Source organism: Pseudophryne corroboree, chromosome 3, assembly GCF_028390025.1.
Source record: "Pseudophryne corroboree isolate aPseCor3 chromosome 3, aPseCor3.hap2, whole genome shotgun sequence".
In the NCBI taxonomy this organism is placed as follows: Eukaryota; Metazoa; Chordata; class Amphibia; order Anura; family Myobatrachidae; genus Pseudophryne; species Pseudophryne corroboree.
The window spans coordinates 475,722,065-475,745,717 of record NC_086446.1 but is presented as its reverse complement, the minus strand read 5'-3'; the positions used below and the strand labels follow the sequence as shown (position 1 = coordinate 475,745,717).

Sequence of the window (23,653 nt, the reverse complement as noted above, 5' to 3'; positions counted from 1 at the left end):
CGCTGTTTATCCTGTGTGCACCCAACAAGCTGGGTGCTCCTGCTTCTAAGCAGACTATTGCTCGTTGGATTTGTAGTACAATTCAGCTTGCACATTCTGTGGCAGGCCTGCCACAGCCAAAAATCTGTAAATGCCCACTCCACAAGGAAGGTGGGCTCATCTTGGGCGGCTGCCCGAGGGGTCTCGGTTTTACAACTTTGCCGAGCAGCTACTTGGTCAGGAGCAAATACGTTTGTAAAATTCTACAAAATTGATATACTGGCTGAGGAGGACCTGGAGTTCTCTCATTTGGTGCTGCAGAGTCATCCGCACTCTCCCGCCCGTTTGGGAGCTTTGGTATAATCCCCATGGTCCTTACGGAGTCCCCAGCATCCACTTAGGACGTTAGAGAAAATAAGAATTTACTTACCGATAATTCTATTTCTCATAGTCCGTAGTGGATGCTGGGCGCCCATCCCAAGTGCGGATCGTCTGCAATACTTGTACATAGTTATTGTTACAAAAATCGGGTTATTATTGTTGTGAGCCATCTTTCAGAGGCTCCTCTGTTATCATGCTGTTAACTGGGTTCAGATCACAGGTTATACGGTGTGGTTGGTGTGGCTGGTATGAGTCTTACCCGGGATTCAAAATCCTTCCTTATTGTGTACGCTCGTCCGGGCACAGTATCCTAACTGAGGCTTGGAGGAGGGTCATAGGGGGAGGAGCCAGTGCACACCAGATAGTCCTAAAGCTTTCTTTAGATGTGCCCAGTCTCCTGCGGAGCCGCTATTCCCCATGGTCCTTACGGAGTCCCCAGCATCCACTACGGACTATGAGAAATAGAATTATCGGTAAGTAAATTCTTATTATTCCTAATAAGGAGGAAGAACAGGCAGAGGAATTGTATTTTAATGTGAAATCAAAGTCCTCTGCAACCTTCCCGGTTTCTAAAGAATTAGATTCCCTGGCTAGGGCAGCATGGATAAATCCTGACAACAAATTTAATACAGGTTGAGTATCCCATATCCAAATATTCCAAAATACGGAATATTCCGAAATACGGACCTTTTTTAGTGAGAGTGAGATAGTGAAACCTTTGTTTTTTGATGGCTCAATGTACACAAACTTTGTTTTATACACAAAGTTATTAAAAATATTGTATTAAATGTCCTTCAGGCTGTGTGTATAAGGTGTATATGAAACCTAAATGAATTGTGTGAATGTACACACTTTGTTTAATGCACAAAGTTATAAAAAATATTGGCTAAAATTACCTTAAGGCTGTGTGTATAAGGTGTATATGTAACATAAATACATTCTGTGCTTAGATATAGGTAACATCACCATGATATCTCATTATGGTATGCAATTATTCCAAAATACAGAAAAATCCTATATCCAAAATACCTCTAGTCCCAAGCATTTTGGATAAGGGATACTCAACCTGTACTAACAGAGGGAGAGAAAGAAAGCTCTTGTGTGGGCGCACTCTTATACAAAGAAGAAGAATTCTTCAATTATGTGTCAAAGAAATATTTTTAAAACATCTGTTTATTATTCAAAATTAAAATAGTTACCTATATATGATCCAAAAATGTGAATAAAGAAAGTTGTGAAAAAATGTTAATGTTCTGGTCTGTTTTTCACAGGGAGTGATTAGAAAGCTTGTAGACACCTGATTGTCTAACACCCGTTTCTACTGACCAGTACAGAAATTCTGTATTAATGGGACCGAGGAGAGGTCAAGATTGTGTTTGGTGTGTCTTAAAGGGACCACTTTAATTGGGTCAATACCATACACTTTGCTGGTCACCAGTTAATCCAAATACACAGATATTAGGTATATATTGGGTATATTATCAATGCCTGACGCTGAATTTATGTGTAGAGTGAAGGAGAAGGAAAAAAGATTAGTGGTGATACTGCTGTTGGTGTTCACCCTTTAAATAAAGGGAATAGTTCCTACTCTACAACACCAGGTATTCCCAGAAAGTCTCCTCTTCAGGTACTGACCCAGCCCAACGCTGTTTGGCTTCCAAGATCGGACGAGATCGGGCATTGGCAGCGTGGTATGATAGTAGAGGAGCTATATACCAATGAGGGTGCACCTATACACGAATGGTAGAAAATATAGATTTTAAGGAAAGAGAAAGTATAATATTATATTTTCTCTTTCCTTAAAATCTATATTTTCTACCATTCGTATATAGGTATATAGCTCCTCTACTATCATACCACGCTGCCAATGCCCGATCTTATCCGATCTTGGAAGCCAAACAGCGTTGGGCTGGGTCAGTACCTGGAGAGGAGACTTCCTGGGAATACCTGGTGTTGTAGAGTAGGAACTATTCCCTTTATTTAAAGGGTGACCACTAATCTTTTTTCCTTCTCCTTCACTCTACACATAAATTCAGCGTCAGGCATTGATAATATACCCAATATATACCTATTATGTGTGTATTTGGATTAACTGGTGACCAGCAAAGTGTATGGTATTGACCCAATTAAAGTGGTCCCTTTAAGACACACTAAACACAATCTTGACCTCTCCTCTGTCCCATTAATACAGAATTTCTGTACTGGTCAGGAGAAACGGGTGTTGGACAATCAGGTGTCAACAACCTTCATTTTTGGATCATATATAGGTAACTATTTTAATTTTGAATAATAGATGTTTTAAAAATATTTCTTTGACACTTAATTGAAGAATTCTTCTTCTTTGTATAAGAGTGCGCCCACACAAGAGCTTTTTTTCTCTCCCTCTGTTAGTACTTGTACTCCCTATCTCTGGGCGCACCACCAACTGGGACCATAATTGAAAGATCTAAATTTTCTTTCCACGAATTACAATCGTCCACATTTGGTCTTTCACACACAAACTGTAATCTAATCTAGACCAGTGCCCGGCCGTCCTTTGTTTTGTCGCAATAAATTTAATACCCCTAAACGGGTGTTAAATTCATTCCCTTTCCCTGCAGAGGATAGGAAGGTCTGGGAAACCCCGCCGACAGTGGATACCGCTGTGTCCATGCTGTCACATAAGATCGTTTTACCTGTACCTGGGGCTGTTTCAATTAAAGACCCAGCTGATTGCAAAATTTAATCCACTCTTATCAATTTATACTGCAGCAGGTGTAGCCCAACACTGTACCATAGTATGCAGCTGGATTTCTAGAGCCATGGTGAAATGGTCTGATGATATTCTGAAAGGGTTACTTACACTACCTCAAGATGAGATAGTTACATTACTACAACACATCCAAGATGCTGCAAATTTTGTGAGTGAGGCTGTTAAGGAACTTAGTATCATTTAATGGCCGTACCACTGCTATGGCAATATCTGCTTGTAGAGCCCTGTGGCTACGTCAGTGGTCAGCAGATGCTGATTCTAAAAAAGAGGTTGAAAAGCTTCCTTTTACAGGTGATGCCTTGTTTGGAGAAGAACTGAACAAGTGGATATCTCGGGCAACTGCAGGTAAATCTACATATCTGTCGTCTGCCCCGCCACCGGCCAGGCGTCCCTACCCTGGACCCTCTCTGCAGTCCTTTTGGGTGGCCAGATTCAGAGGCAAGGCCAGAGGTGCCTCCAATGCTGCTAGAGGATCTCGCAGTAAGTCCCGTAAACCAGCAGCTGCTGGACCTGCGGACCAGGCCTCAGGATCCTCTTCCACAAAGCCCTCCTCGTGATGGTTGGCCCCAGCAGCAAGGCGACTTTCAGGTAGGTGCTCGTCTTCAATAGTTCGCCCACATATGGGCAGAGTCCTGCCGGAATCCTTTGGTGAGGGACCTCATATCCCAAGGATACCGGCTGGAATTCCAGGAACTCCCTCTTCTCAGCAAGGGTTTCCATTCAGCGGGCAGTGCAAAAGCTGCTTTCTACGCGAGTGGCTGTTCCAGTGCCTCTTCAGCTGCACACACAAGGGTTTTACTCAAGTTTCTGTGGTTCTGAAGCCGATGGCTCTGTACGACCGCTCTTGAACCTCAAATCCGTGATCCCATATCTTTGGGTGTTCAAATTCAAGATGGAATCTCTAAGAGCAGTGATAGCGAATCTAGAGGAATGGGAGTTTCTGGTATTCCTGGATATAAAGGACTCGTACCTACATATCCCAATTTGGCCCCCTCACCAAGCGTTCCTCAGATTTGTGATTCTGGACTAACTTCCAGTTTCAGGCTTTACCCTTCTGTCTCTCCACAGCCCCAAGGGTATTCACAAAGGTCATGGCGGAAATAATGCTACAACTGCGCATTAGGGCTGTCCAAATAATTCCATACCTAGACTATCTCCTGATAAAGGCGGTGTCCAGGGAACACCTACTGCACAGTGTCGACTTGACTACTCGTTTGCTTATGGATCACAGTTGGATACTCAATTCCCAGAGATCTCATTTGGACCCGTTTCAGAGAATTCAGTTCCTGGGGATGATCCTGGATACGGTGTCTCAGAAGGTCTACCTTCCTATGGACAAGGCCTTGACTATTCAGTCTATGGTCCGTTCGGTGCTGAAACCTTGTGTGGCCTCGATTCATCTGTGCATCCGCCTACTGGGCAAGATGGTGGCCTCTTGTAAGTCTGTTCAGTATGCAGATTCCATGCGTGACCGTTTCAACTGGATTTGTTGGACAAATGGTCGGGATATCACCTTCACATGCATCAGCATATAACCCTGTCACGAAAGCACAGATATCCCTGCTATGGTGGCTATAAGTTCCCCATCTGGTGGAGAGTCGGAGTTTCAACACCCAGTCATGGATGCTGTTGACAACAGATGCCAACCTGCGGGGTTGTGACTCAAGGAGCGCAATTCCAGAGGACGTGGTCCTTTCAGGAATCGGCTCTTCCAATCAACATCCTGGAAGTCAGGGCAATTTACAATGCTCTAATACAGGCCTCATCCCTACTTCGGAATCGGGCCATCCAGGTGCAATCGGACAACGGCACGGCAGTGGTGTCCATCAACCGGCAGGGAGGAACAAGAAGCAGGGCCGCAATGTGAGTAGTGTCAAGAATACTCCCCTGGATGGAAGTCAACGCAAGGGCCATCTCAGCCATTCAGATTCCAGGAGTGGACAACTGGGAAGCAGACCTCCATATGGGGGAATAGGGCCTCCACTGTCAGGTGTTTCAACAACTTGTTCACCGGTGGGGTTGTCCACAGATAGACCTAATGGCTTCTCGTCTCAACACGAAGCTCTGTTGTTACTGCTCCAGAATGAGGGACCCGCAAGCGGTTTCGGTAGATGCTCTGACGACACCATGGCCTTACCAGTTAGTTTACCTCTTTCCTCCTATCCCGCTAATTCCAAGAGTTCTCAAAAGACTTAAAAAGGAAAGGGTTCAGGCAATTCTCACCGCCCCAGATTGGCCTCGTCTGCCCTGGTATGTGGACCTCCTGACCCTGTCGTTGGAGGAACCCTGGCCTCTGCCATTTCTCTAGGACCTTCTTTAACAAGGACCATTCATCTATCCAGACTTAATGCGAATACGTTTGACGGCTTGGAGGTTGAGAGGGAAATTTTAACCAGGAAGGGGCTTCCCTCCAAGGTGGTTTCCACGATGGTTCGGTCCCGCAAGGTAGTTACCTCCAAACATTACCACCGTATTTGGAAGAAATATGTTTCTTGGTGTGAGGGTTGAAAATGTTCTCCTGTAGAATTTCGTCTAGGCCGGTTTCTACTGTTCCTGCAAGCATGAGTGGATAAAGGGCCTGCATTTAGGCTCCATCAAGGTTCAGATTTCGTCTCTCTCCATCTTCTTTCAGAAACAACTGGCAGTACTTCCTGAAGTACAGACCTTTCTTAAGGGGGTGTTGCACATTCAGCCACCTTTTGTCACTCCCACTGCTCTGTGGGACCTCAATGTGGTGTTGACCTTTCTCCAGTTGGATTGGTTTGAACCCTTACATAAGGTGGACTTTAAATACTTGACATGGAAGACTGTTATGTTACTGGCCTTGGCTTCGGCTAGGCGAGTGTCAGAATTGAGGGCTTTGTCTTGCAAGAGCCCATACTTGGTATTTCATGAGACTAGGGTGGAGCTCAGAACTCGTGCACAGTTTTTACCGAAAGTAGTGGCTGCTTTTCATATCAATCAACCAATTGTGGTTCCGGTCTTATCAGACACTTCAGTTGCTCCAGAGTCCCTGGATGTTGTGAGGGCTTTGAAGATTTACATCAAAAGGACGGCTCGTCACAGGATGTCTGACTCGCTTTTCGTCCTCTATGTTGCTACAAAAATTGGTCGTCCTGCCTCCAAGCAGTCCATTGCTCGTTGGCTCAAATTATCTATCCAACAAGCCTATACTTTGGCTGCTCTGCCGCTGCCGAGTTCAGTTTAGGCCCATTCCACAAGGGCAGTGGGTTCTTCCTGGGCGGCTGCCCGGGGTGTCTCGGCCTTACAGTTGTGCCGTTCAGCAATTCAGCAACTTGGTCTGGTGTGAACACGTTTAAGTTCTCCAGGTTCGACAACTTGGCCAAGGATGACCTTCAGTTTGGTCAGGCGGTTTTGCAGGGGGTCTCAGCACACTCCCACCCGTTCTGGGAGCTTTGGGACTTCCCCATGGTACTAAAGTACAAGACCCCAGTATCCACTAGGACGTTAGAGAAAATCGGAATTTTAATACCTACTAGTAATTCCTTTTCTCGTAGTCCGTAGTGGATACTGGGCGCCCGCCTCAGTGCCTCGTTTCCGTCTTACCTGGTTGTAAGTGTTATTGGATGTGTTTGCTGTTGCTTCCCTGTTCCATGTTTGGCTAGCATTGCTGTCCTTCTATTGTTAGAGTTGCTTTTCTCTGTTCTGGTTAGCTCTGCTACCTTATTGTTTGTGTGTGTGTTCTTTACCTCCCCGCTTTGTGTTATATCCTTCTCTCAAAGTATGTCCATCTCCTCAGGCACAGTTTCCTAGACTGAGTCTGCTAGGAGGGGCATAGTGGGGAGGAGCCAGCACACCATATTAATTTCTTAAAGTGCTAGGCTCCAGTGGACCCGATCTATACCCCCTGGTAATATACTATTCCTTAGTATGCATTACAAGAGTACGAGAAAAGGAATTACTGGTAGGTATTAAATTCCTTTTGTTTGTTTGTTTGTTTTTTTTTCAAGAGATTGCCCACGCAAGCAGTTTATCTGGCTACATTACAGGTTACAAAGACAGCAGAAAAATGTAATGTAATGTAATATAAGTAGCTCAGAGGAGACAGCAAGTTGTGACATACTGTTCTCCTTGACATCGCTAATAACATTTAGTTTCCATTTGGACAATAGTCGGTGACATAGAGATCAGTGGATCTCATAGACATGCTAATTTTATAGTGGTGCAGATGTGTCTTGATCTGAACTGTGATTCTAGAGAAAACGAAGCCTCAATTCACAGCTCTTAGTTTATTTTTTTTTATTTTTTACCTTCTTGTTTCAGATATTAGATTGGATGAATCTCCTGCTGGATGCCAATTTCACTGTGTTAGTTATGTTGCCAAAAGCGAAACCACTGCTTCGTACCCTTCAAAAATTTGTTAGAACACAGGTATGTATTGATAAGACGACCCAGGAGCCATGTGCAGTCCTAGTGTTGCATGCACAAGATTTGTCACCAGTCAAACAATTCTCAAGAGCAAACATTCCCAACCTCAGTCCTCAAGGGACACTAACAGTCCAGGTATTAGTGATATCCAGGCTTAAGCACAGATAGTTAAATCAAAATAACTGAGGTACTAATTAAGTCAATTGTGCTTAAGCATGGTTTAAAACTTGGACTGCCAGTGCGCCTTGAGGACTGAGTTTGGGCATGCCTGCTCAAGATTATAGTTTGAATAGATTCTACTGTTTTAGGGCTAACAAATGTATTTATATTTAACAGCTCTATAGACCATTACATAAACTATAAAAAATATAAATGCAAGCTTTTGTGAGTTTGACAAGACAGTGAAGGTGGTTGTACCTAATATAATCACATAAGCCACTGAACGTATACTATTCAGATTAAAACTGATATGCTTACATCTAAAAATAGTAAAAATATTAGTCAGAGTATATTAGTAGATAAAGTAGAAGTAAAATGTAGTACTGCAGTGGACCAAGTATATAAAAGTAATACTTCACAATATGGAACAAACTGTCCCACCATTAACTGCACACAGAAGTTCAGAGCAGCTACTTGGAGCTGAGTAACTGTTGCCACATTTGTAGTCCTTTGGAGAGAAAGCTGGAGTGGATCTAGGTGAATGAATCTTGTAATATCGGTTATCTGAAAATCTGAAGTCACCTTGCAGTACTGTTCTTAAGCTGGGTACACACTAGAGTGATGTCGGCACGAGATGCCATATCGTAACAACATTTTGCCTACATCGCTCAGTGTATATGCATGATTGCGCGCGGCCGCTAGCGATGGATGCTTTGTTCTATGTGCTGCACATAAAACCAAGCATTGTCGCTAGCTTCCTGTAATATGCTAATGAAGGACGGAATATTCGCATCGCCCCAGTGTGTACACACAATCTTAGGCTGAAGGGGATTCGTTCTGACGTCGGAGCGAATCCCTGTCGCTCTAGTGTGTACCCACCGGTCTTGACTTGTCATATGTTCTGTTATATAATCTTTGAAGAAGGGTGGAAGCAGAGATAAAACAAGGAATGAAGAGACAGGAGGTGGCAGAAAGTAGGGGGAAGAGTGAGACAGGTGGCAGAAAGTATGGGACAGAGCGAGATGTGTCAGGAAGAAGTGGGGGACAGGGACTGGTGGCAGGAAGAAGTGGGGGAGAGGAAGACGTGTATCATTCCTAAGTGACATTACTCGATTTCTACATTTATTCAGAGAAACCTTACAATATTTAATTACCAAAAAAACTCCAATTGAGGCATATGTCCTTTCACTACTCTGATTAAGCACTTTGTGTTTCTCCCTGTCTTCCCATAACATTAATTGGTTTTGAATGATAACTGCTTGAATTGGCATCCTGCATTTAGTTTTTAACCTATTTATTAATACCTTTATTTTATTTTTCTACTATGCAGAGTTGAATGCTAAATGGGCGTTATTGCTCAAATATAGCATACATAGGATTTAGTGCATCTCTGGCTGATCCACCCCTGTATGTAAACTTTATTTCACTTGCCACAGCCTTATCCCCTGGTGCAATAACTACATCTGAAAATAGGCAGAATTGCGTACATGCACAACTCTGCATAGCTTGCTATTTAATTGATGCATTCTTTCTAAACCTAGTTTATTTGCAAACACCAAGTTACGTCCTCTCAGCAGTAAGTGTAGAGGAGATGCTTATGACTCTGCATAGCCTGTATTTGCGTGTGCTCAGCCTGTTTCCAGTCACACGTTGGGAATCTGTGGTTCGCAGTGTTTTCATAGCATAATCACTTATGTGACACTACCCTGAACATGAGAAAGGAATAGATTAAGTTTATATTTAAAATACACAAGGTAATAGTACTTAAGTGAATTAGTGTACCCTTGCCTGTACTGTACTGATGTCACAGGGTCCTGCTCACTGTTGTTTTTCTCCCAGATGAAGTTTTACTCTGAGCTCAACAAGATTGAAGGAAGTTTATCAGAATTACAGAGATTACAAAGGCCTTCAAAAAGCATTGGCAGATACTCCATCGAAGTTCTGGAACTATATTAATTTAATGGACATTGCTATGTTTTGTATTTTTTTTCCAACAGTTCTTTTTTTGACATTTGGAAAACATCACCGGCCTCCTGTAAAGTTATCAGATTAGGGGAATGTACAATGTATTGACAAATCTTTGTAATGGTTAAAAAAAAAAAAATCTAATTTCTTAATTTATGTGCTGTGCTTTGTGTGTGTGTGTGGTTTTTATTTGGAAGATAATTGTTGCATGAGGTGACTAAGGGCTTGTATAAAGGTTTTGATGGAAAACCAGGAAGGTAAAATAATGTATCTGCAGGGCATCCGTAAAGTATTCACAACGCCTCACTTTCTCGACATTTTGTTATGTTACATACAGCCTTATTCCAAAATGAAATAAATTTATTTTTTTCCCCTCAAAATTCTGCACACAATACCCCATAATGACAATGAAAAATTGTTTTTGAGATTTTTGCAAATTTGTTAAAAATAAAAAACTAAGAAATCACATGTACATAAGGATTCACATCCTTTGCCATGAAGCTGAAAATTGAGCTCAGGTGTATCTTGTTTCCACTGAAAATCTTTGAGATGTTCCTACAGCTTAATTGGAGTCCACCTGTGGTAAATACAGTTGATTGGACATAATTTGGAAAGGCACACACCTGTATATACAGTATAATGTCCCACACTTGACAGTGCATGTCTGAGCACAAACCAAGCAAGAAGTCAAAGGAATTGTCTAGAGCAGGCCTGGCCAACCTTTGGCTCTCCAGCTGTTTTAAAACTACAAGTCCCATCATGCTTTGCCACAGCTTTGCTATTAGGGAATGCTAAAACTGTGGCAGGGCATGCTGGGATGTGTAGTTTCACAACATCTGGAGAGCCACAGGTTGGCCAGGCCTGGTCTAGAGCTACAGTATTCCCATGTGGAGAGAGGAGAACCTTCCAGAAGGACAACCATCTCTGCAGCAATACACCAATCAGGCCTGTATGGCAGATTGGCCAGACGGAAGCCGCTCCTTAGTAAAAAAAAACACATTTCAGCCTGTCTGGAATTTGCCAAAATGCACCTGAAGGAGACTCAGACCATGAGAAACAAAATTCTCTGGTCATATGAGACAAAGATTGAACTCGTTGGCGTGAATGCCAGGTGTGATTTTTGGAGGAAACCAGGCACTGCTAGTCATCAGGCCAATACCATCCCTACAGTGAAGCATGGTGGTGGCAGCATCATGCTGTGGGGATGTTTTTCAGTGGCAGGAACTGGGAGACTAGTCAGGATAGAAGGAAAGATGAATGTAACAATGTACAGAGACATTCCTGATGAAAACCTGCTCCAGAGCGCTCTTGACCTCAGACTGGGGCGACGGTTCATCTTTCAGCAGGACAACACCCTAAGCACACAGCCAAGATATCAAAGGAGTGGCTTCAGGACAACTGTGAATGTCCTTGACTGGCCCAGACTTGAATCGGATTGAACGTCTCTGGAGAGATCTGAAAATGGCTGTGCACCAACCTGATGGAGCCTGAGAGGTTCTGCAAAGAGGAATGGGCGAAACTGCCCAAAGATAGGTGTGCCAAGCTCGGGGCATCATATTCAAAAATACTTGAGGTTGTAATTGCTGCCGAAGGGGCATCAACAAAGTACTGAGCAAAGGCTGTGACTACTTCTGTACATTTGATTTCTTAGTTTTTTGTTTTTAATAAATTTGCAAAAATCTCAAACTTTTTTTCACGTTGTCATTATGGGGTATTATGTGTCGAATTTTGAGGGAAAAAATAAATGTATTCCCTTTTGGAATAAGGCTGTAACATAAAATGTGGAAAAAATGAAGTGCTGTGAATACTTTCTGGATGCACTGTAGTAAAGGTTACATGAGCGGTCCTTACAAACTGCACTTAGTTATTTGAGTGCTAATTTTAACGCATTGCTGAACCTTGTCACATAATGTTTGCCATGTAAGAACTGTGGGTTATTATTTTTCCGCTCCCTATAGTTAAAGCTCCTGTTTTGTGGAAGAGACATTCTTGCTCGTTCTTCCTCAATGTTGTGACCATACTACTAGCATCTTTATCTGAACACTACCAAACTTCCGTTATTACACTGTGGATGTTTATAGTCTCTGCAGTATGTTGAGAAGTGGTACTGCTCCAAAATGTACACAGGACTACCCTGTTCTATTACTAACATACAATAGTGATGGAACTTTATAATTTAGTATGTGAGTTACATGATGAAGATATAAGTCTGTTAATTGTGACTTCTGCTTTCCTAAATGTTTAATCCTCCATTTGAGTTTTGTGTGAGATCTTGACAGCTTTTCATACAAAAGTCAATATACTTAAAGGGGGAAAAATATATAATTGAATAAATTTAATCACAATTTTTATTTTGGGCTGGAAGTATAGTAGGTCGTCTGAGGGTTGACCTGTACTAAATCATCCAATTACAAAAACTTGGCAATGTATTATCAGGTGCCTACATATTGTTGAAGTTTATAGAGCATGTGAGTAAAGTAAAAGATACCATGCTAGAAGATGATTTGTCTGGTATACCATGCCTTACACTTCATTTGTAACTAGAAAAAAAGGAAACTATTCCCCAACACACAAAGTATCAGCAGTGAGATTTGAATACTCCATAAAAGAGAAACCGTGATCTTGGTTGCATATGAAATTTAAGATTAAGCCACCAGGCTGCATCAAGACTTCTGTTTCAGGTGGTCCCCAACGCAATGTAATAATAGCATTTGGAGGATATGCTGGTCCTAGTAGTGCCATTTGATCTTGGGGCATCTTTAGATGAGTTGACTCTCAATTTAGATCTATTCCTGTATGTGCGATTATCGTGTAGCATAACAATATGCAATTATGACCCAGAGTGGGTGCTATTATTTTGTAGCATTAGGGACCACCAGAACTAGACACCTTGATGCGGCCTGGCTACTCAAAACATATTTTTTTTAAATAAGATTTTACACTTACCGGTAAATCTATTTCTTGTAGTCCGTAGAGGAAGCTGGGACTCCGTAAGGACCATGGGGATTAGACGGGCTCCGCTGGAGGCATGGGCACTTTAAGAAAGACTTTGGACTCTGGGTGTGCACTGGCTCCTCCCTCTATGCCCCTCCTCCAGACCCCAGTTAGAGAAACTGTGCCCAGAGGAGATGGACAGTACGAGGAAAGGATTTTTGGGAATCCCAGGGCAAGATTCATACCAGCCACACCAATCACACCGTATAACTTGTGATAACTATCCAGTTAATAGTATGAACAAACAACATAGTCTCGGTCTAAACCGATGAAACTATAACATAACCCTTATGTAAGCAATAACTATATACAAGTCTTGCAGAAGAAGTCCGCACTTGGGACGGGCGCCCAGCATCCTCTACGGACTACGAGAAATAGATTTACCGGTAAGTGTCAAATCTTATTTTCTCTAACGTCCTAGAGGATGCTGGGACTCCGTAAGGACCATGGGGATTATACCAAAGCTCCCAAACGGGCGGGAGAGTGCGGATGACTCTGCAGCACCGCTTGAGCAAACAGGAGGTCCTCCTCACCCAGGGTATCAAATTTATAGAACTTTGCAGATGTGTTTGACCCTGACCAAGTAGCTGCTCGGCACCACTGTAATGCCTAGACCCCTCGGGCAGCCGCCCAAGACGAGCCCACCTTCCTAGTGGAATGGGCCTTAACCGATTTAGGCAATGGCAATCCTGCCGTAGAATGCGCCTGCTGAATCGTGTTACAGATCCAGCGAGCTATAGTCTGCTTTGAAGCAGGCGCGCCAACTTTGTTGGCTGCATACAGAACAAACAGCGCTTCAGTTTTCCTAACCCTCGCTGTTCTGGCCACATAAATCTTCAAAGCCCTGACCACATCAAGGGACTCGGAATCCTCCAAGTCCCGTGTAGCCACAGGCACGACAATAGGTTGATTCATATGAAAAGAAGAGACCACTTTAGGCAGAAATTGAGGACGAGTCCCCAATTCTGCCCTATCCACGTGGAAAACCAGATAGGGGCTTTTATGTGACAAAGCCGCTAATTCCGAAACACGCCTCGCAGAAGCCAAGGCAAACAACATGACCACTTTCCAAGTGAGATATTTCAACTCCACTGTTGTGAGTGGTTCAAACCAAGGTGACTTGAGGAAACTTAATACCACGTTAAGATCCCACGGCGCCACCGGAGGTACAAAAGGAGGCTGAATATGCCGCAACCCCTTCACGAATGTCTGTACTTCAGGAAGAGAAGCCAATTCCTTTTGAAAGAAAATGGATAAGGCCGAAATTTGGACCTTTATGGACCCTAATTTTAGGCCCAAAGTCACTCCTGTTTGCAGGAAGTGAAGCAGACGACCCAAATGGAACTCCTCCGTAGGAGCAGTCCTGGCCTCACACCAAGAAACATATTTTCGCCATATACGGTGATAATGTTTCAATGTCACGTCCTTCCTAGCCTTGATCAGGGTAGGAATGACCTCCTCCGGAATACCTATTTTCACTACGATCCGGCGTTCAACCGCCATGCTGTCAAACGCAGCCGCGGTAAGTCTTGGAACAGACAGGGCCCCTGCTGCAGCAGGTCCTGTCTTAGAGGAAGAGGCCACGGATCTTCTGTGAGCAACTCTTGCAGTTCCGGATACCAAGTCCTTCGTGGCCAATCTGGAACAATGAGGATTGTTCTTACTCTTCTTAGTCTTATTCTCAACGCCTTGGGTATGAGAGGTAGAGGAGGGAACACATAGACCGATCTGAACACCCAAGGTGTCACTAGAGCGTCCACCGCTACCGCCTGAGGGTCTCTTGACCTGGCGCAATACCGCTTTAGCTTTTTGTTGAGAAGGGACGCCATCATGTCTACCTGAGGCAGTCTCCACCGACCCACGATCTGTGCGAAGACTTCTTGATGAAGTCCCCACTCTCCCGGATGCAGGTCGTGCCTGCTGAGGAAGTCCGCTTCCCAGTTGTCCACCCCCGGGATGAATACAGCTGATAGGGCGCTTACATGGCCTTCCGCCCAGCGAAGAATCCTGGTCGCTTCTGCCATGGACGCTCTCCTCCTTGTGCCACCTTGGCGGTTTACATGAGCCACTGCTGTGACATTGTCTGACTGAATCAGAACCGGTTTGTCTTGAAGCAATGCCTCTGCCTGGCGTAGGGCGTTGTATATGGCCCTCAACTCCAGGACGTTGATGTGGAGACAAGTCTCTAGATTCGACCAGAGACCTTGGAAATTTCTTCCCAGTGTGACTGCTCCCCAACCTCGGAGGCTTGCGTCCGTGGTCACCAGGATCCAGTCCTGAATTCCGAACCTGCGTCCTTCTAGGAGGTGAGCACTGTGCAGCCACCACAGGAGAGATAACCTGGCTCTGGGAGACAGGGTGTTCCTCTGATGCATTTGTAAATGGAACCTGGACCATTTGTCCAGTAGATCCCATTGAAAGGTCCTTGCATGGAACCTTTCCGAAGGGGATGGCCTCGTACGATGCCACCATCTTCCCTAGGACACGCGTGCAGTGATGCACGGAAACCTTTTTTAGCTTTAATAGGTTCCTGACCAGGGCTATGAGCTCCTGAGCCTTTTCCATCGGAAGAAAAACCTTTTTCTGGTCTGTGTCTAGAATCAGACCCAGAAAGGTCAGGCGCGTTGTAGGGACTAGCTGGGACTTCGGTATATTGAGAATCCAGCCGTGCCCCTGCAACATCCTCACCGACCGCGACACGCTGTCCAGCAACTTCTCCCGAGATCTCGCTTTTATGAGTAGATCCACCACCATCATTTCCGCCATTACCTTGGTGAAAATTCTCGGGGCTGTGGAAAGCCCAAACGGCAACGTCTGAAATTGGTAATGACAGTCCTGTACTGCAAATCTCAGGAACGCCTGGAGAGGAGGGAATATCGGAACATGAAGGTATGCATCCTTTATGTCCAAGGACACCATCCAACCCCCCCCCCCCCCCTCCAGGCTGGCGATGACTGCTCTGAGCGATTCCATCTTGAACTTGAACTTTCTCAAGTACAAGTTCAGGGATTTTAGATTCAAAATGGGCCTGACCGAACCGTCCGGTTTCGGGACCACAAACAGGGTTGAGTAATACCCCTTTCCTTGCTGGAGAAGAGGAACTTTGACTATCACCTGTTGAAGATACAATTTTTGAATTGCAGTCAACACTAACTAATTTGAAAAACCGGCGAGGAGGCATGTCTTCGAATTCCAGCCTGTATCCCTGAGAAACAATCTCTATAGCCCAGGGATCCACCTGTGAGTGAACCTAGACCTGGCTGAAAAATCGAAGATGTGTCCCCACTTGAGCTGACTCCCCCTGGGAAGCCCCAGCGTCCTGTGGTGGACTTTGCAGATGTAGGGGAGGACTTCTGCTCCTGGGAACTAGCTGCATGCAGCTTTTTTCCCTTGCCTTTTCCTCTGTCAAGGAAGGACGATTCCCGTACCTTCTTGCTTTTATTGGAACGAAAGGACTGCATTTGATAATGAGGTGCATTTTTAGTATGATGCTGGGGGACATAAGGTAAGAAATTCGATTTACCGGCCGTAGCAGTAGAGACGAGGTCCGAGAGGCCTTCTCCAAACAACTCCTCCCCCTTGTAAGGCAACGACTCCATATGCCACTTTGAGTCGGCATCCCCCGTCCATGGCCGGGTCCACAGGAGTCGCCTAGCAGAAATAGACATAGCATTTATTCTGGAGCTTAGTAAACAAATGTCTCTTTGAGCATCCCTCATATATAAAGCAGCATCTTTGATATGCTCTAGGGTCATTAGAATGGTATCCTTGTCTAGGGTGTCAAGTTCCGTAGATAAGGAATCTGTCCATGCTGCGACAGCACTACACACCCAGGCCGATGCCATAGCCGGTCTAACGATAGTGCCGGAATGTGTGTAAATGTGCTTCATGGTAACCTGCTTACGATCAGCAGGATCATTGAGGGAAGCTGTATCCTGAGTAGGCAGTGCCACCTTCTTGGATAAGCGTGTCAGCGCCTTGTCTACCTTTGGCGAAGATTCCCATCGTATCCTGTCCTTTTGTGGAAAGGAATACGCCATAAGAATCCTTTTGGGAACTTGTAGTCTCCTATCTGGAGATTCCCAAGCCTTTTCGCACAAGTCGCTTCGTTCAAAAGAGGACGGAAAAGTGACCTCAGGCATTTTCCCTTTATACATGTGTACCCTCGTGTCAGGGACAGGGGGTTCCTCAGTGATATGCTAAACCTCTTTAATGGCAATAATCATGTAACGAATACCTTTCGCCACCTTTGGCTGTAATTTTGCATCCTCATAGTCGACACTAGAGTCAGTATCTGTGTCAGTGATCTGGGATATGGTGCGTTTTTTAAGACCCCGAAGGTCCTGGTGCCACAGGGACAGGCATGGTCTGACTACCTGACTGATCCCTAGCTTCAGCCTTGTCTAATCGTTTATGCAGTAAATTTGCATTCAAGACATTCCACATATCCACCCAGTCTGGTGTCGGCGTTGCCGACGGCGACCTGACCATTATGCTCTCCCCCTCCTCCTTAGGTGAGCCTTCCTCGTCAAACATGTCGACACACACGTACCGACACACTTCACACACACAGGGAATCTCTTTTCTGAAGACAGGTTCCCCCTGAGGCCCCTTGGAGAGACAGAGAGAGAGTATGCCAGCACACACCCCAGCGCTATATAACCTTGGAGAAAAACACAGATTGTTTACCCAGTAGCGCTGCTTAATGTAAAAACGCCAATATTGTGCTCCCCCTCTACTTTAAAAACCCCTTTCACCGTGTGTCAAGCAGGGGAGAGTCCGGGGAGCTTCCTCTCAGCGGTGCTGTGGAGAGAAAATGGCGCTGGTGAGTGCTGAGGGAGAAGCCCCGCCCCCTCGGCGGCTGGCTTCTGTCCTGCTCAAACTTACTAAAAAATGTCGGGGGCTCTTTTATATACATACATATATACTCCCTGCACCCTTACAGTGACCGGAGTGTGTGAGGTGTATGGGAGCAATGACGCACAGCTGCGGTGCTGTGCGTTACCTCAGTGAAGCACCGAAGGCTTCTGCCGCCTGAGATGTCTTCTGTCTTCGTTTCTTCTGGCTCTGTAAGGAGAACGGCGGCGCGGCTCTGGGGTGAACGCCCAGGACGAACCTGTGTTCACTCCCTCTGGAGCTAATGGTGTCCAGTAGCCGAGGAAGCAGAGCCTATCATTTAAGTAGGTCTGCTCCTCTCTCCTCAGTCCCTCGATGCAGGGAGCCTGTTGCCAGCAGTGGTCCCTGAAAAAGAGAAAAAAATCCTAACAAAAATGCTTTCTAAGCAGGAAACTCAGGAGAGCTCCCTGCAGTGCACCCATTCTCCTCTGGGCACAGTCTAAAACGGGTCTGGAGGAGGGGCATAGAGGGAGGAGCCAGCGCACACCCAGAATCCAAAGTCTTTCTTAAAGTGCCCATGCCTCCTGCGGAGCCCGTCTAATCCCCATGGTCCTTACGGAGTTCCAGCATCCTCTAGGACGTTAGAGAAATATATGCAATTGAAATCTCTTTGTATTATTATGTAGTATTCAAATCTCATTGCTAACACTTTTCAGAGTGCTGGAGGAATATTTTTCCTTTTTCTTCTTGTCTAGAATAATCCCTCCCTTTCAGGCATCTGCGAAGGATAATTAAATTGAGCAACTACAATATTATACTGCACATCATTTGTAATTGCAAACTTGGTCATGATCAGTTTCTCACAGATGGCTATAGACCAATAGATTGCTATTCATAAATTGGACAGTTGACAAATGCATGTCATTTTCTAATGTATAGAAGCTATGGTACTTTAAGGAGCTTATATAACCTTTATATTTATTCAGCTAGGTAACACAGGATACTGCAGTGCCAAATATTTGCAGTGGAGCCTGCAGTCTGGATGGTGTTAGCTTCATAGACATTACGGACAGAGCAGAATCATCTTATACCCGGCTCCCGGCAATCTCCATCTGCCCCCCTGACTTGCTATCGCAAAAAGATAGTAGAACATGCACCCTTATAGGAGCCACTTTTCCGGCAGGGTTTCTTTTTAGTAGAAAGAAATCTCTATAGCCATGATATGGGGCAATAAGTAATGATACTTTCTCTTACATCCTCGGGGATACTGGGAATCCATTTAGTACCACGGGGTATAGACAGGTCCACTTGGAGCCATGGGCACTAAAGAAGTTTGATGTTTACTAGCTCCTCCCTCTATGCCCCTCCTACTAGACTTCATTTAGAAAATGTGCCCGAAGGAGCCAGTCACATCTCTCTAAGATCCTGAAGAGTTTTCTGCATTTATTTTTAAAGTTTGTTATTTTCAGGTAGGACTGGATGGCACCAGCCTACATGCTTCGTGGGACTTGGGTGGGGGAATGGCCCACTAAGGGTTAATGGTCCCGTACCCCACTGACAGGACCTTAGCTCCTGAGGGAACTATTTGCAAGCCCCACCATGGCGAGCGTACATTCCCGCAGCACGCCGCCACCCCTAACAGAGCCAGTAGAAAGAAGAGTGGTGAGTACTAAGCCAGCATCCCGCTTAGCGGGTCGCCGGCCATTATGGCGGCATAAGGGTAAGGAGATGCACGGCTTCTACACGGGGCGGACTGAGGTTCCAGACTTAGTACACTGTAGTGTACACAGTACCCAGACTGGCAATACAGGCTTAAAAGGGGGCTTACTCCATTTCATGCAAATACACACACAAAGCCAGTATAAAGAAGAGCGGGAAGACCATGCGCCATTGAAGGGACAGGGCTTCACTATGAGCGAATCCAGCAGCTTACAGGTGCCGTTTTACCCTACTGCAGCTACACAGACGCTGACTACAGTGACGCACAACTCCTCCAGAGAGCCTCCAGATTACCTCAGCGGTACCAGGGGGTCATAGCAGGGGGGAGCATTATACTAGTGTACTAAGTCTCTAATCTAGGTACTTAGTCTGCGACCCGGCTAAGCTTGGCTTTAGCGATAAGGGTGCCGTGTGGTGGTTCTATCCTCTCTCTGTGTCTCTTGGGAAGGGCTCTTTGTGGGTTAATTGTGCTTTAACCTTTTCCTTTCTGTGCTGTCACTGCTGCAGTATGTCAGGCAGAGAGTGTGTTTCATGTAAGGTACAGTGTTCCTCTTCTCCGGGGGTTCATAAGTGTGTACTCAGTGTAGTATCCCTTCTCAGGCTAGTGGGGCGGAGCCAGCATGGCTGGACTCGGGGCTGATTTCCACCATCTATTCTAAATTATTTTGTAATAAGAAAGAGACAATACTTAACACTGTCTATGGCTGAGTTTATGAAGAAGGAATCAGTCCTCTACCATTTGTCCACAAAAATGTACTTTGGCCCATATCCTCCATTCTGACTCTGATAATGAAGGGTCAGAAATGGAGGAAGGTGAGGTGGACATAGAGGTTGGGGAGGGTACTCTGTCGCAGGGTGTACATGCTCTCATAGATTATATCAGAGACGTCCTAAATATCCCTGATAAGGTGACAGAGGAGTGTGAGGAATCTTACTTTAATATAAAGAAAAATCCTCAGCCACTTTTCCTGTATCAGAGTAACTAAATACCCTGTTTGAAGAACCGTGGGTTAATCCAGATAAGAAATTTCAAATTCCTAGGCGGTTGTTATCTTTTCTGCTGCGGGGTACACTGGGCTCCACAAGGATTGGACAATGGGGGGAGTAGAGTAGGATCTTGATCCGAGGCACCAACAGGCTCAAAGCTTTGACTGTCCCCAGAATGCACAGCGCCGCCTCCTATATCACCCCGCCTCCCAGCACAGGAGCTCAGTTTTGTAAGTTGGTGCTGCAGTAAGCAGGCACTGAACAGAGGGGCTGCTCCAAGCAGCCCTAAGAAAAGCTTTTTATGAAGTAAAAAGTGAAGTCTTCAAGGGCAGCAGCGGTGGTAAATGTTTTGTGACATTCACTGCTGCAGCTCCAGCTCTCCCCAGCGGCGCTGTACACTCCCGAGCCCTGGTTGCCGGGTACCTACAGCGGAGGCTCCATTTTTCTTCACGTTAGACACACACGGCTGGGGCTCTCCAGGATCGCGTGGCCGCGCTTCGGGAGGTGGTAAGTGGGTCCCGCTTGCGGGACCTGGTCTTCATCGCGATCCGGCACGGTCAGTGGGAGGCGGGCTGCGCGCGCTGGTGGTGGACACTGTGGCAGTACAGGCGATCCCACTAGATCACCAGGGCATGGGCGCAGGTCAGGTTTTCTCTCTAAACCAATTCTTATATCGCCCACAGTACCCGGTGGTTTTGCCAGCAGAGGGGATAAGACTTAGACCTGAAGCCCCTCCCCCAGCCCCAGGGCACCATTTCTAGCAAGTGTTCCCACCCTGGAGCTGCATATCTGTCTTTTCCTCACTCCGTGTCAGTGTCTGCGGCGCCATTATCCCACAGTGGGGCCTCTATCCAGAAGTGTTTCAACTCCTAGTGGAAAGGTGGGGCCTTCCAGACGTAGATCTGATGGCGTCTCGACACAATCACAAGTTTCCGGTCTTCGGAACAAGGACAAGGGATCCTCAAGCAGCATTCGTGGATGCGCTGGCGGTACCGTGGAGGTTTCGGCTGCCGTACGTGTTCCTTTCGGTGTCACTCCTGCCCAGGGTAATTCGGAAGTTCAAGCAAGAAAAAGGAATTCTGCTTCTCATAGCTCCAGCGTGGCCCAGACGGCACTGGTTCTCATACCTGCAAGGCCTATCGTCAGAGCGTCCAATTCTACTTCCACAACGCCCAGACCTCCTCGTTCAGGGCCTCTGTGTCTACCAGGACCTAGCCCGGCTGTCTTTGACGGCGTGGCTCTTGAAGCTTCCGTCTTGAGGGCTAAGGGTTTTTCTGAAGAGGTCCTTAAAACTATGTTGCGGGCCCGGAAACCGGCTTCTGCTCGGATTTATCATAGGGTCTGGCATTACTACTTTGTTTGGTGCGCATCTCACAATTATGACGCTTCCAAGTTTAGTACAGCCAAACTTTTGGCTTTTCTGCAGCAAGGCCTAGATTTAGGCCTGCGTCTGGCCTCCCTCAAGGTTCATATTTCTGCCTTGTCGGTGTGGTTTCAGAGAAAAATTGCGACTTTACCTGATGTTCATACTTTCACTTAGGGTGTGTTGCGTATCCAACCTCCCTATGTCCCGCCTGTGGCTCCTTGGGACTTGTCGGTGTTTTGGAGGCGTTGCAGGAGCCTACATTTGAACCTCTTGGTTCAGCTGACCTTAAGTGGCTTTCCCTTAAGGTGGTGTTCTTGCTGGAGAAGAGTGTCGGATCTGGGTGCCTTGTCTTGTAGTTCCCCATATCTGAATTTTCACCGTGACCGGGTGGTTCTTAGGACTCGTCCCGGATATTTACCTAAGGTGGTTTCTTCGTTCCGGAGATTATTTTTTCGTTCAGGAGATTGTGGTTCCGGCCTTTGTCTCTCCTGATTTGTCTCCCAAAAAGCGGTCTTTGGATGTGGTACGGGCTCTCCGTATCTATGTGAAGAGAACTGCTTCTATTCGAAAATTTGATTCTCTCTTTGTTTTGTTTGGATTTCACAAACGTGGCTGGCCTGCTCACAAGCAGACCCTGGCCAGATGGATTAGAATGGTGATTGCACATGCTTATGTACAGACTGGTCTGTCAGCTCCTGCTCACATTACGGCCCATTCTACTCGGTCTGTTGGACCTTCTTGGGCGGCCCAACGTGGTGCGACCCTTGATCAATTGTGCAAGGCAGCTACGTGGTCCTCCGGGAACACGTTCATAAGGTTCTATGTCTTCGATACTGCCGCTTCCCAGGATGCTTCCTTTGGATGCCGGGTTCTTGTGCCCGCTACAGTGCGTCCCCTCCCATAAGAAACTGCTTTAGGACATCCCCATTGTCCAATCCTTGTGGAGCCCAGTGTACCCCGCAGCAGAAAACGAGTTTTATGGTAAGAACTTACCTTTGTTAAAACACTTTCTGCGAGGTACACTGGGCTCCACAAGGCGCCCACCCTGACGCACTTAGCTTCTTTTGGGTTGGTATGGCATTAGCTTTGAGCCTGTTGGTGCCTCGGATCAAGATCCTACTCTACACCCCCCATTGTCCAATCCTTGTGGAGCCCAGTGTACCTCGCAGAAAGAGTTTTAACAAAGGTAAGTTCTTACCATAAAACTCGTTTTCCTTTTCCTCCTGAGGATAGGAAAAAAATGGGAAAATCCACCGATAGTGGATATATCGGTATCCAGGCTTTAACCTAAAATAGTATTACCTGTTCCTGGTGCAGCCTCCCTAAAGGATAGAGCTGATCGTAAGATTGAGACTACTCTCAAATCTTTGTATTCGGCTGCGGAGAGGAAATTGTGTTACTCATGCAACACATACAAGACTCATTGCAACACATACAAGACTCATTAAAGAGATAGGCTTGCTTAATGCACGCACTACAGCTATAGCAGTGTCGGCTAGCAGAGGATTATGGCTACGTCAGTGGACTGCTGATGTGTACTCCAAAAAAAGGTGTGGAAGGCCTGCCTTTCACAGATGAGGCCTTATTTGGCGATGAACTCGACAAGTGGATCTCACGAGCTACTGCGGGTAAGTCCACTTATCTACCTTCTGCAGCTTCACCAGCCAGGAAGTCCTACTCAGGACCCAATTTACAGGCCTTTTGGACAGCCAAGTTTAGGGGCAAGGCCAGAGGTGGTTCTATCGGTGCTAGAGGTAAACCACGCAAACCAGCGACTGCTGGTACGCGAGAACAGAGCTCAGGCTCTGCCTCCTCAAAACTTTCCGCATGACGGTGGACCGCTATGCCTGGGAGACAGGCAGGTGGGATGCCAGCTAAAATCCTTCAGTCAGACCTGGACATGATCTTGCCAGGATTCCTGGGTCATAGACCTTATATCCCAGGACTACAGGCTGGAGTTCCAGGATCTCCCACCTCACAGATTCTTCAAATCAGGCTTACCAGTTTCACAAGAAGCAAGGGTAACCTTACAAGTAGCCATTCAAAAACTGTTACAGACCCAGGTCATTGTTCCAATTCCACCTCATCTACAAAACAAGGGATACTATTCCAGCTTGTTTGTAGTT

The 23,653-nt window shown here is 45.9% G+C and overlaps 1 protein-coding gene and 2 pseudogenes across 4 annotated transcripts in view; 2 read left to right on the top strand and 1 right to left on the bottom strand.

Annotated features, from left to right (window-relative positions):
* Positions 1-9,781, top strand: part of NOL11 (nucleolar protein 11) — a 164,144-nt gene extending 154,363 nt beyond the window's left edge. For all 4 annotated transcript variants that reach the window (XM_063960821.1, XM_063960822.1, XM_063960824.1 and 1 more), the window contains exons 17-18: positions 7,397-7,504; positions 9,500-9,781. In XM_063960821.1, the coding sequence (XP_063816891.1) occupies positions 7,397-7,504; positions 9,500-9,616 (225 nt within the window). In that variant the 3' untranslated portion in view covers positions 9,617-9,781. The remainder of the gene's footprint in view (positions 1-7,396; positions 7,505-9,499) is intronic.
* On the bottom strand, positions 1,947-2,065 carry LOC134895142 (5S ribosomal RNA; annotated as a pseudogene).
* Positions 2,204-2,322, top strand: LOC134895111 (5S ribosomal RNA; annotated as a pseudogene).
* Positions 9,782-23,653: the final 13,872 nt, after the last annotated feature.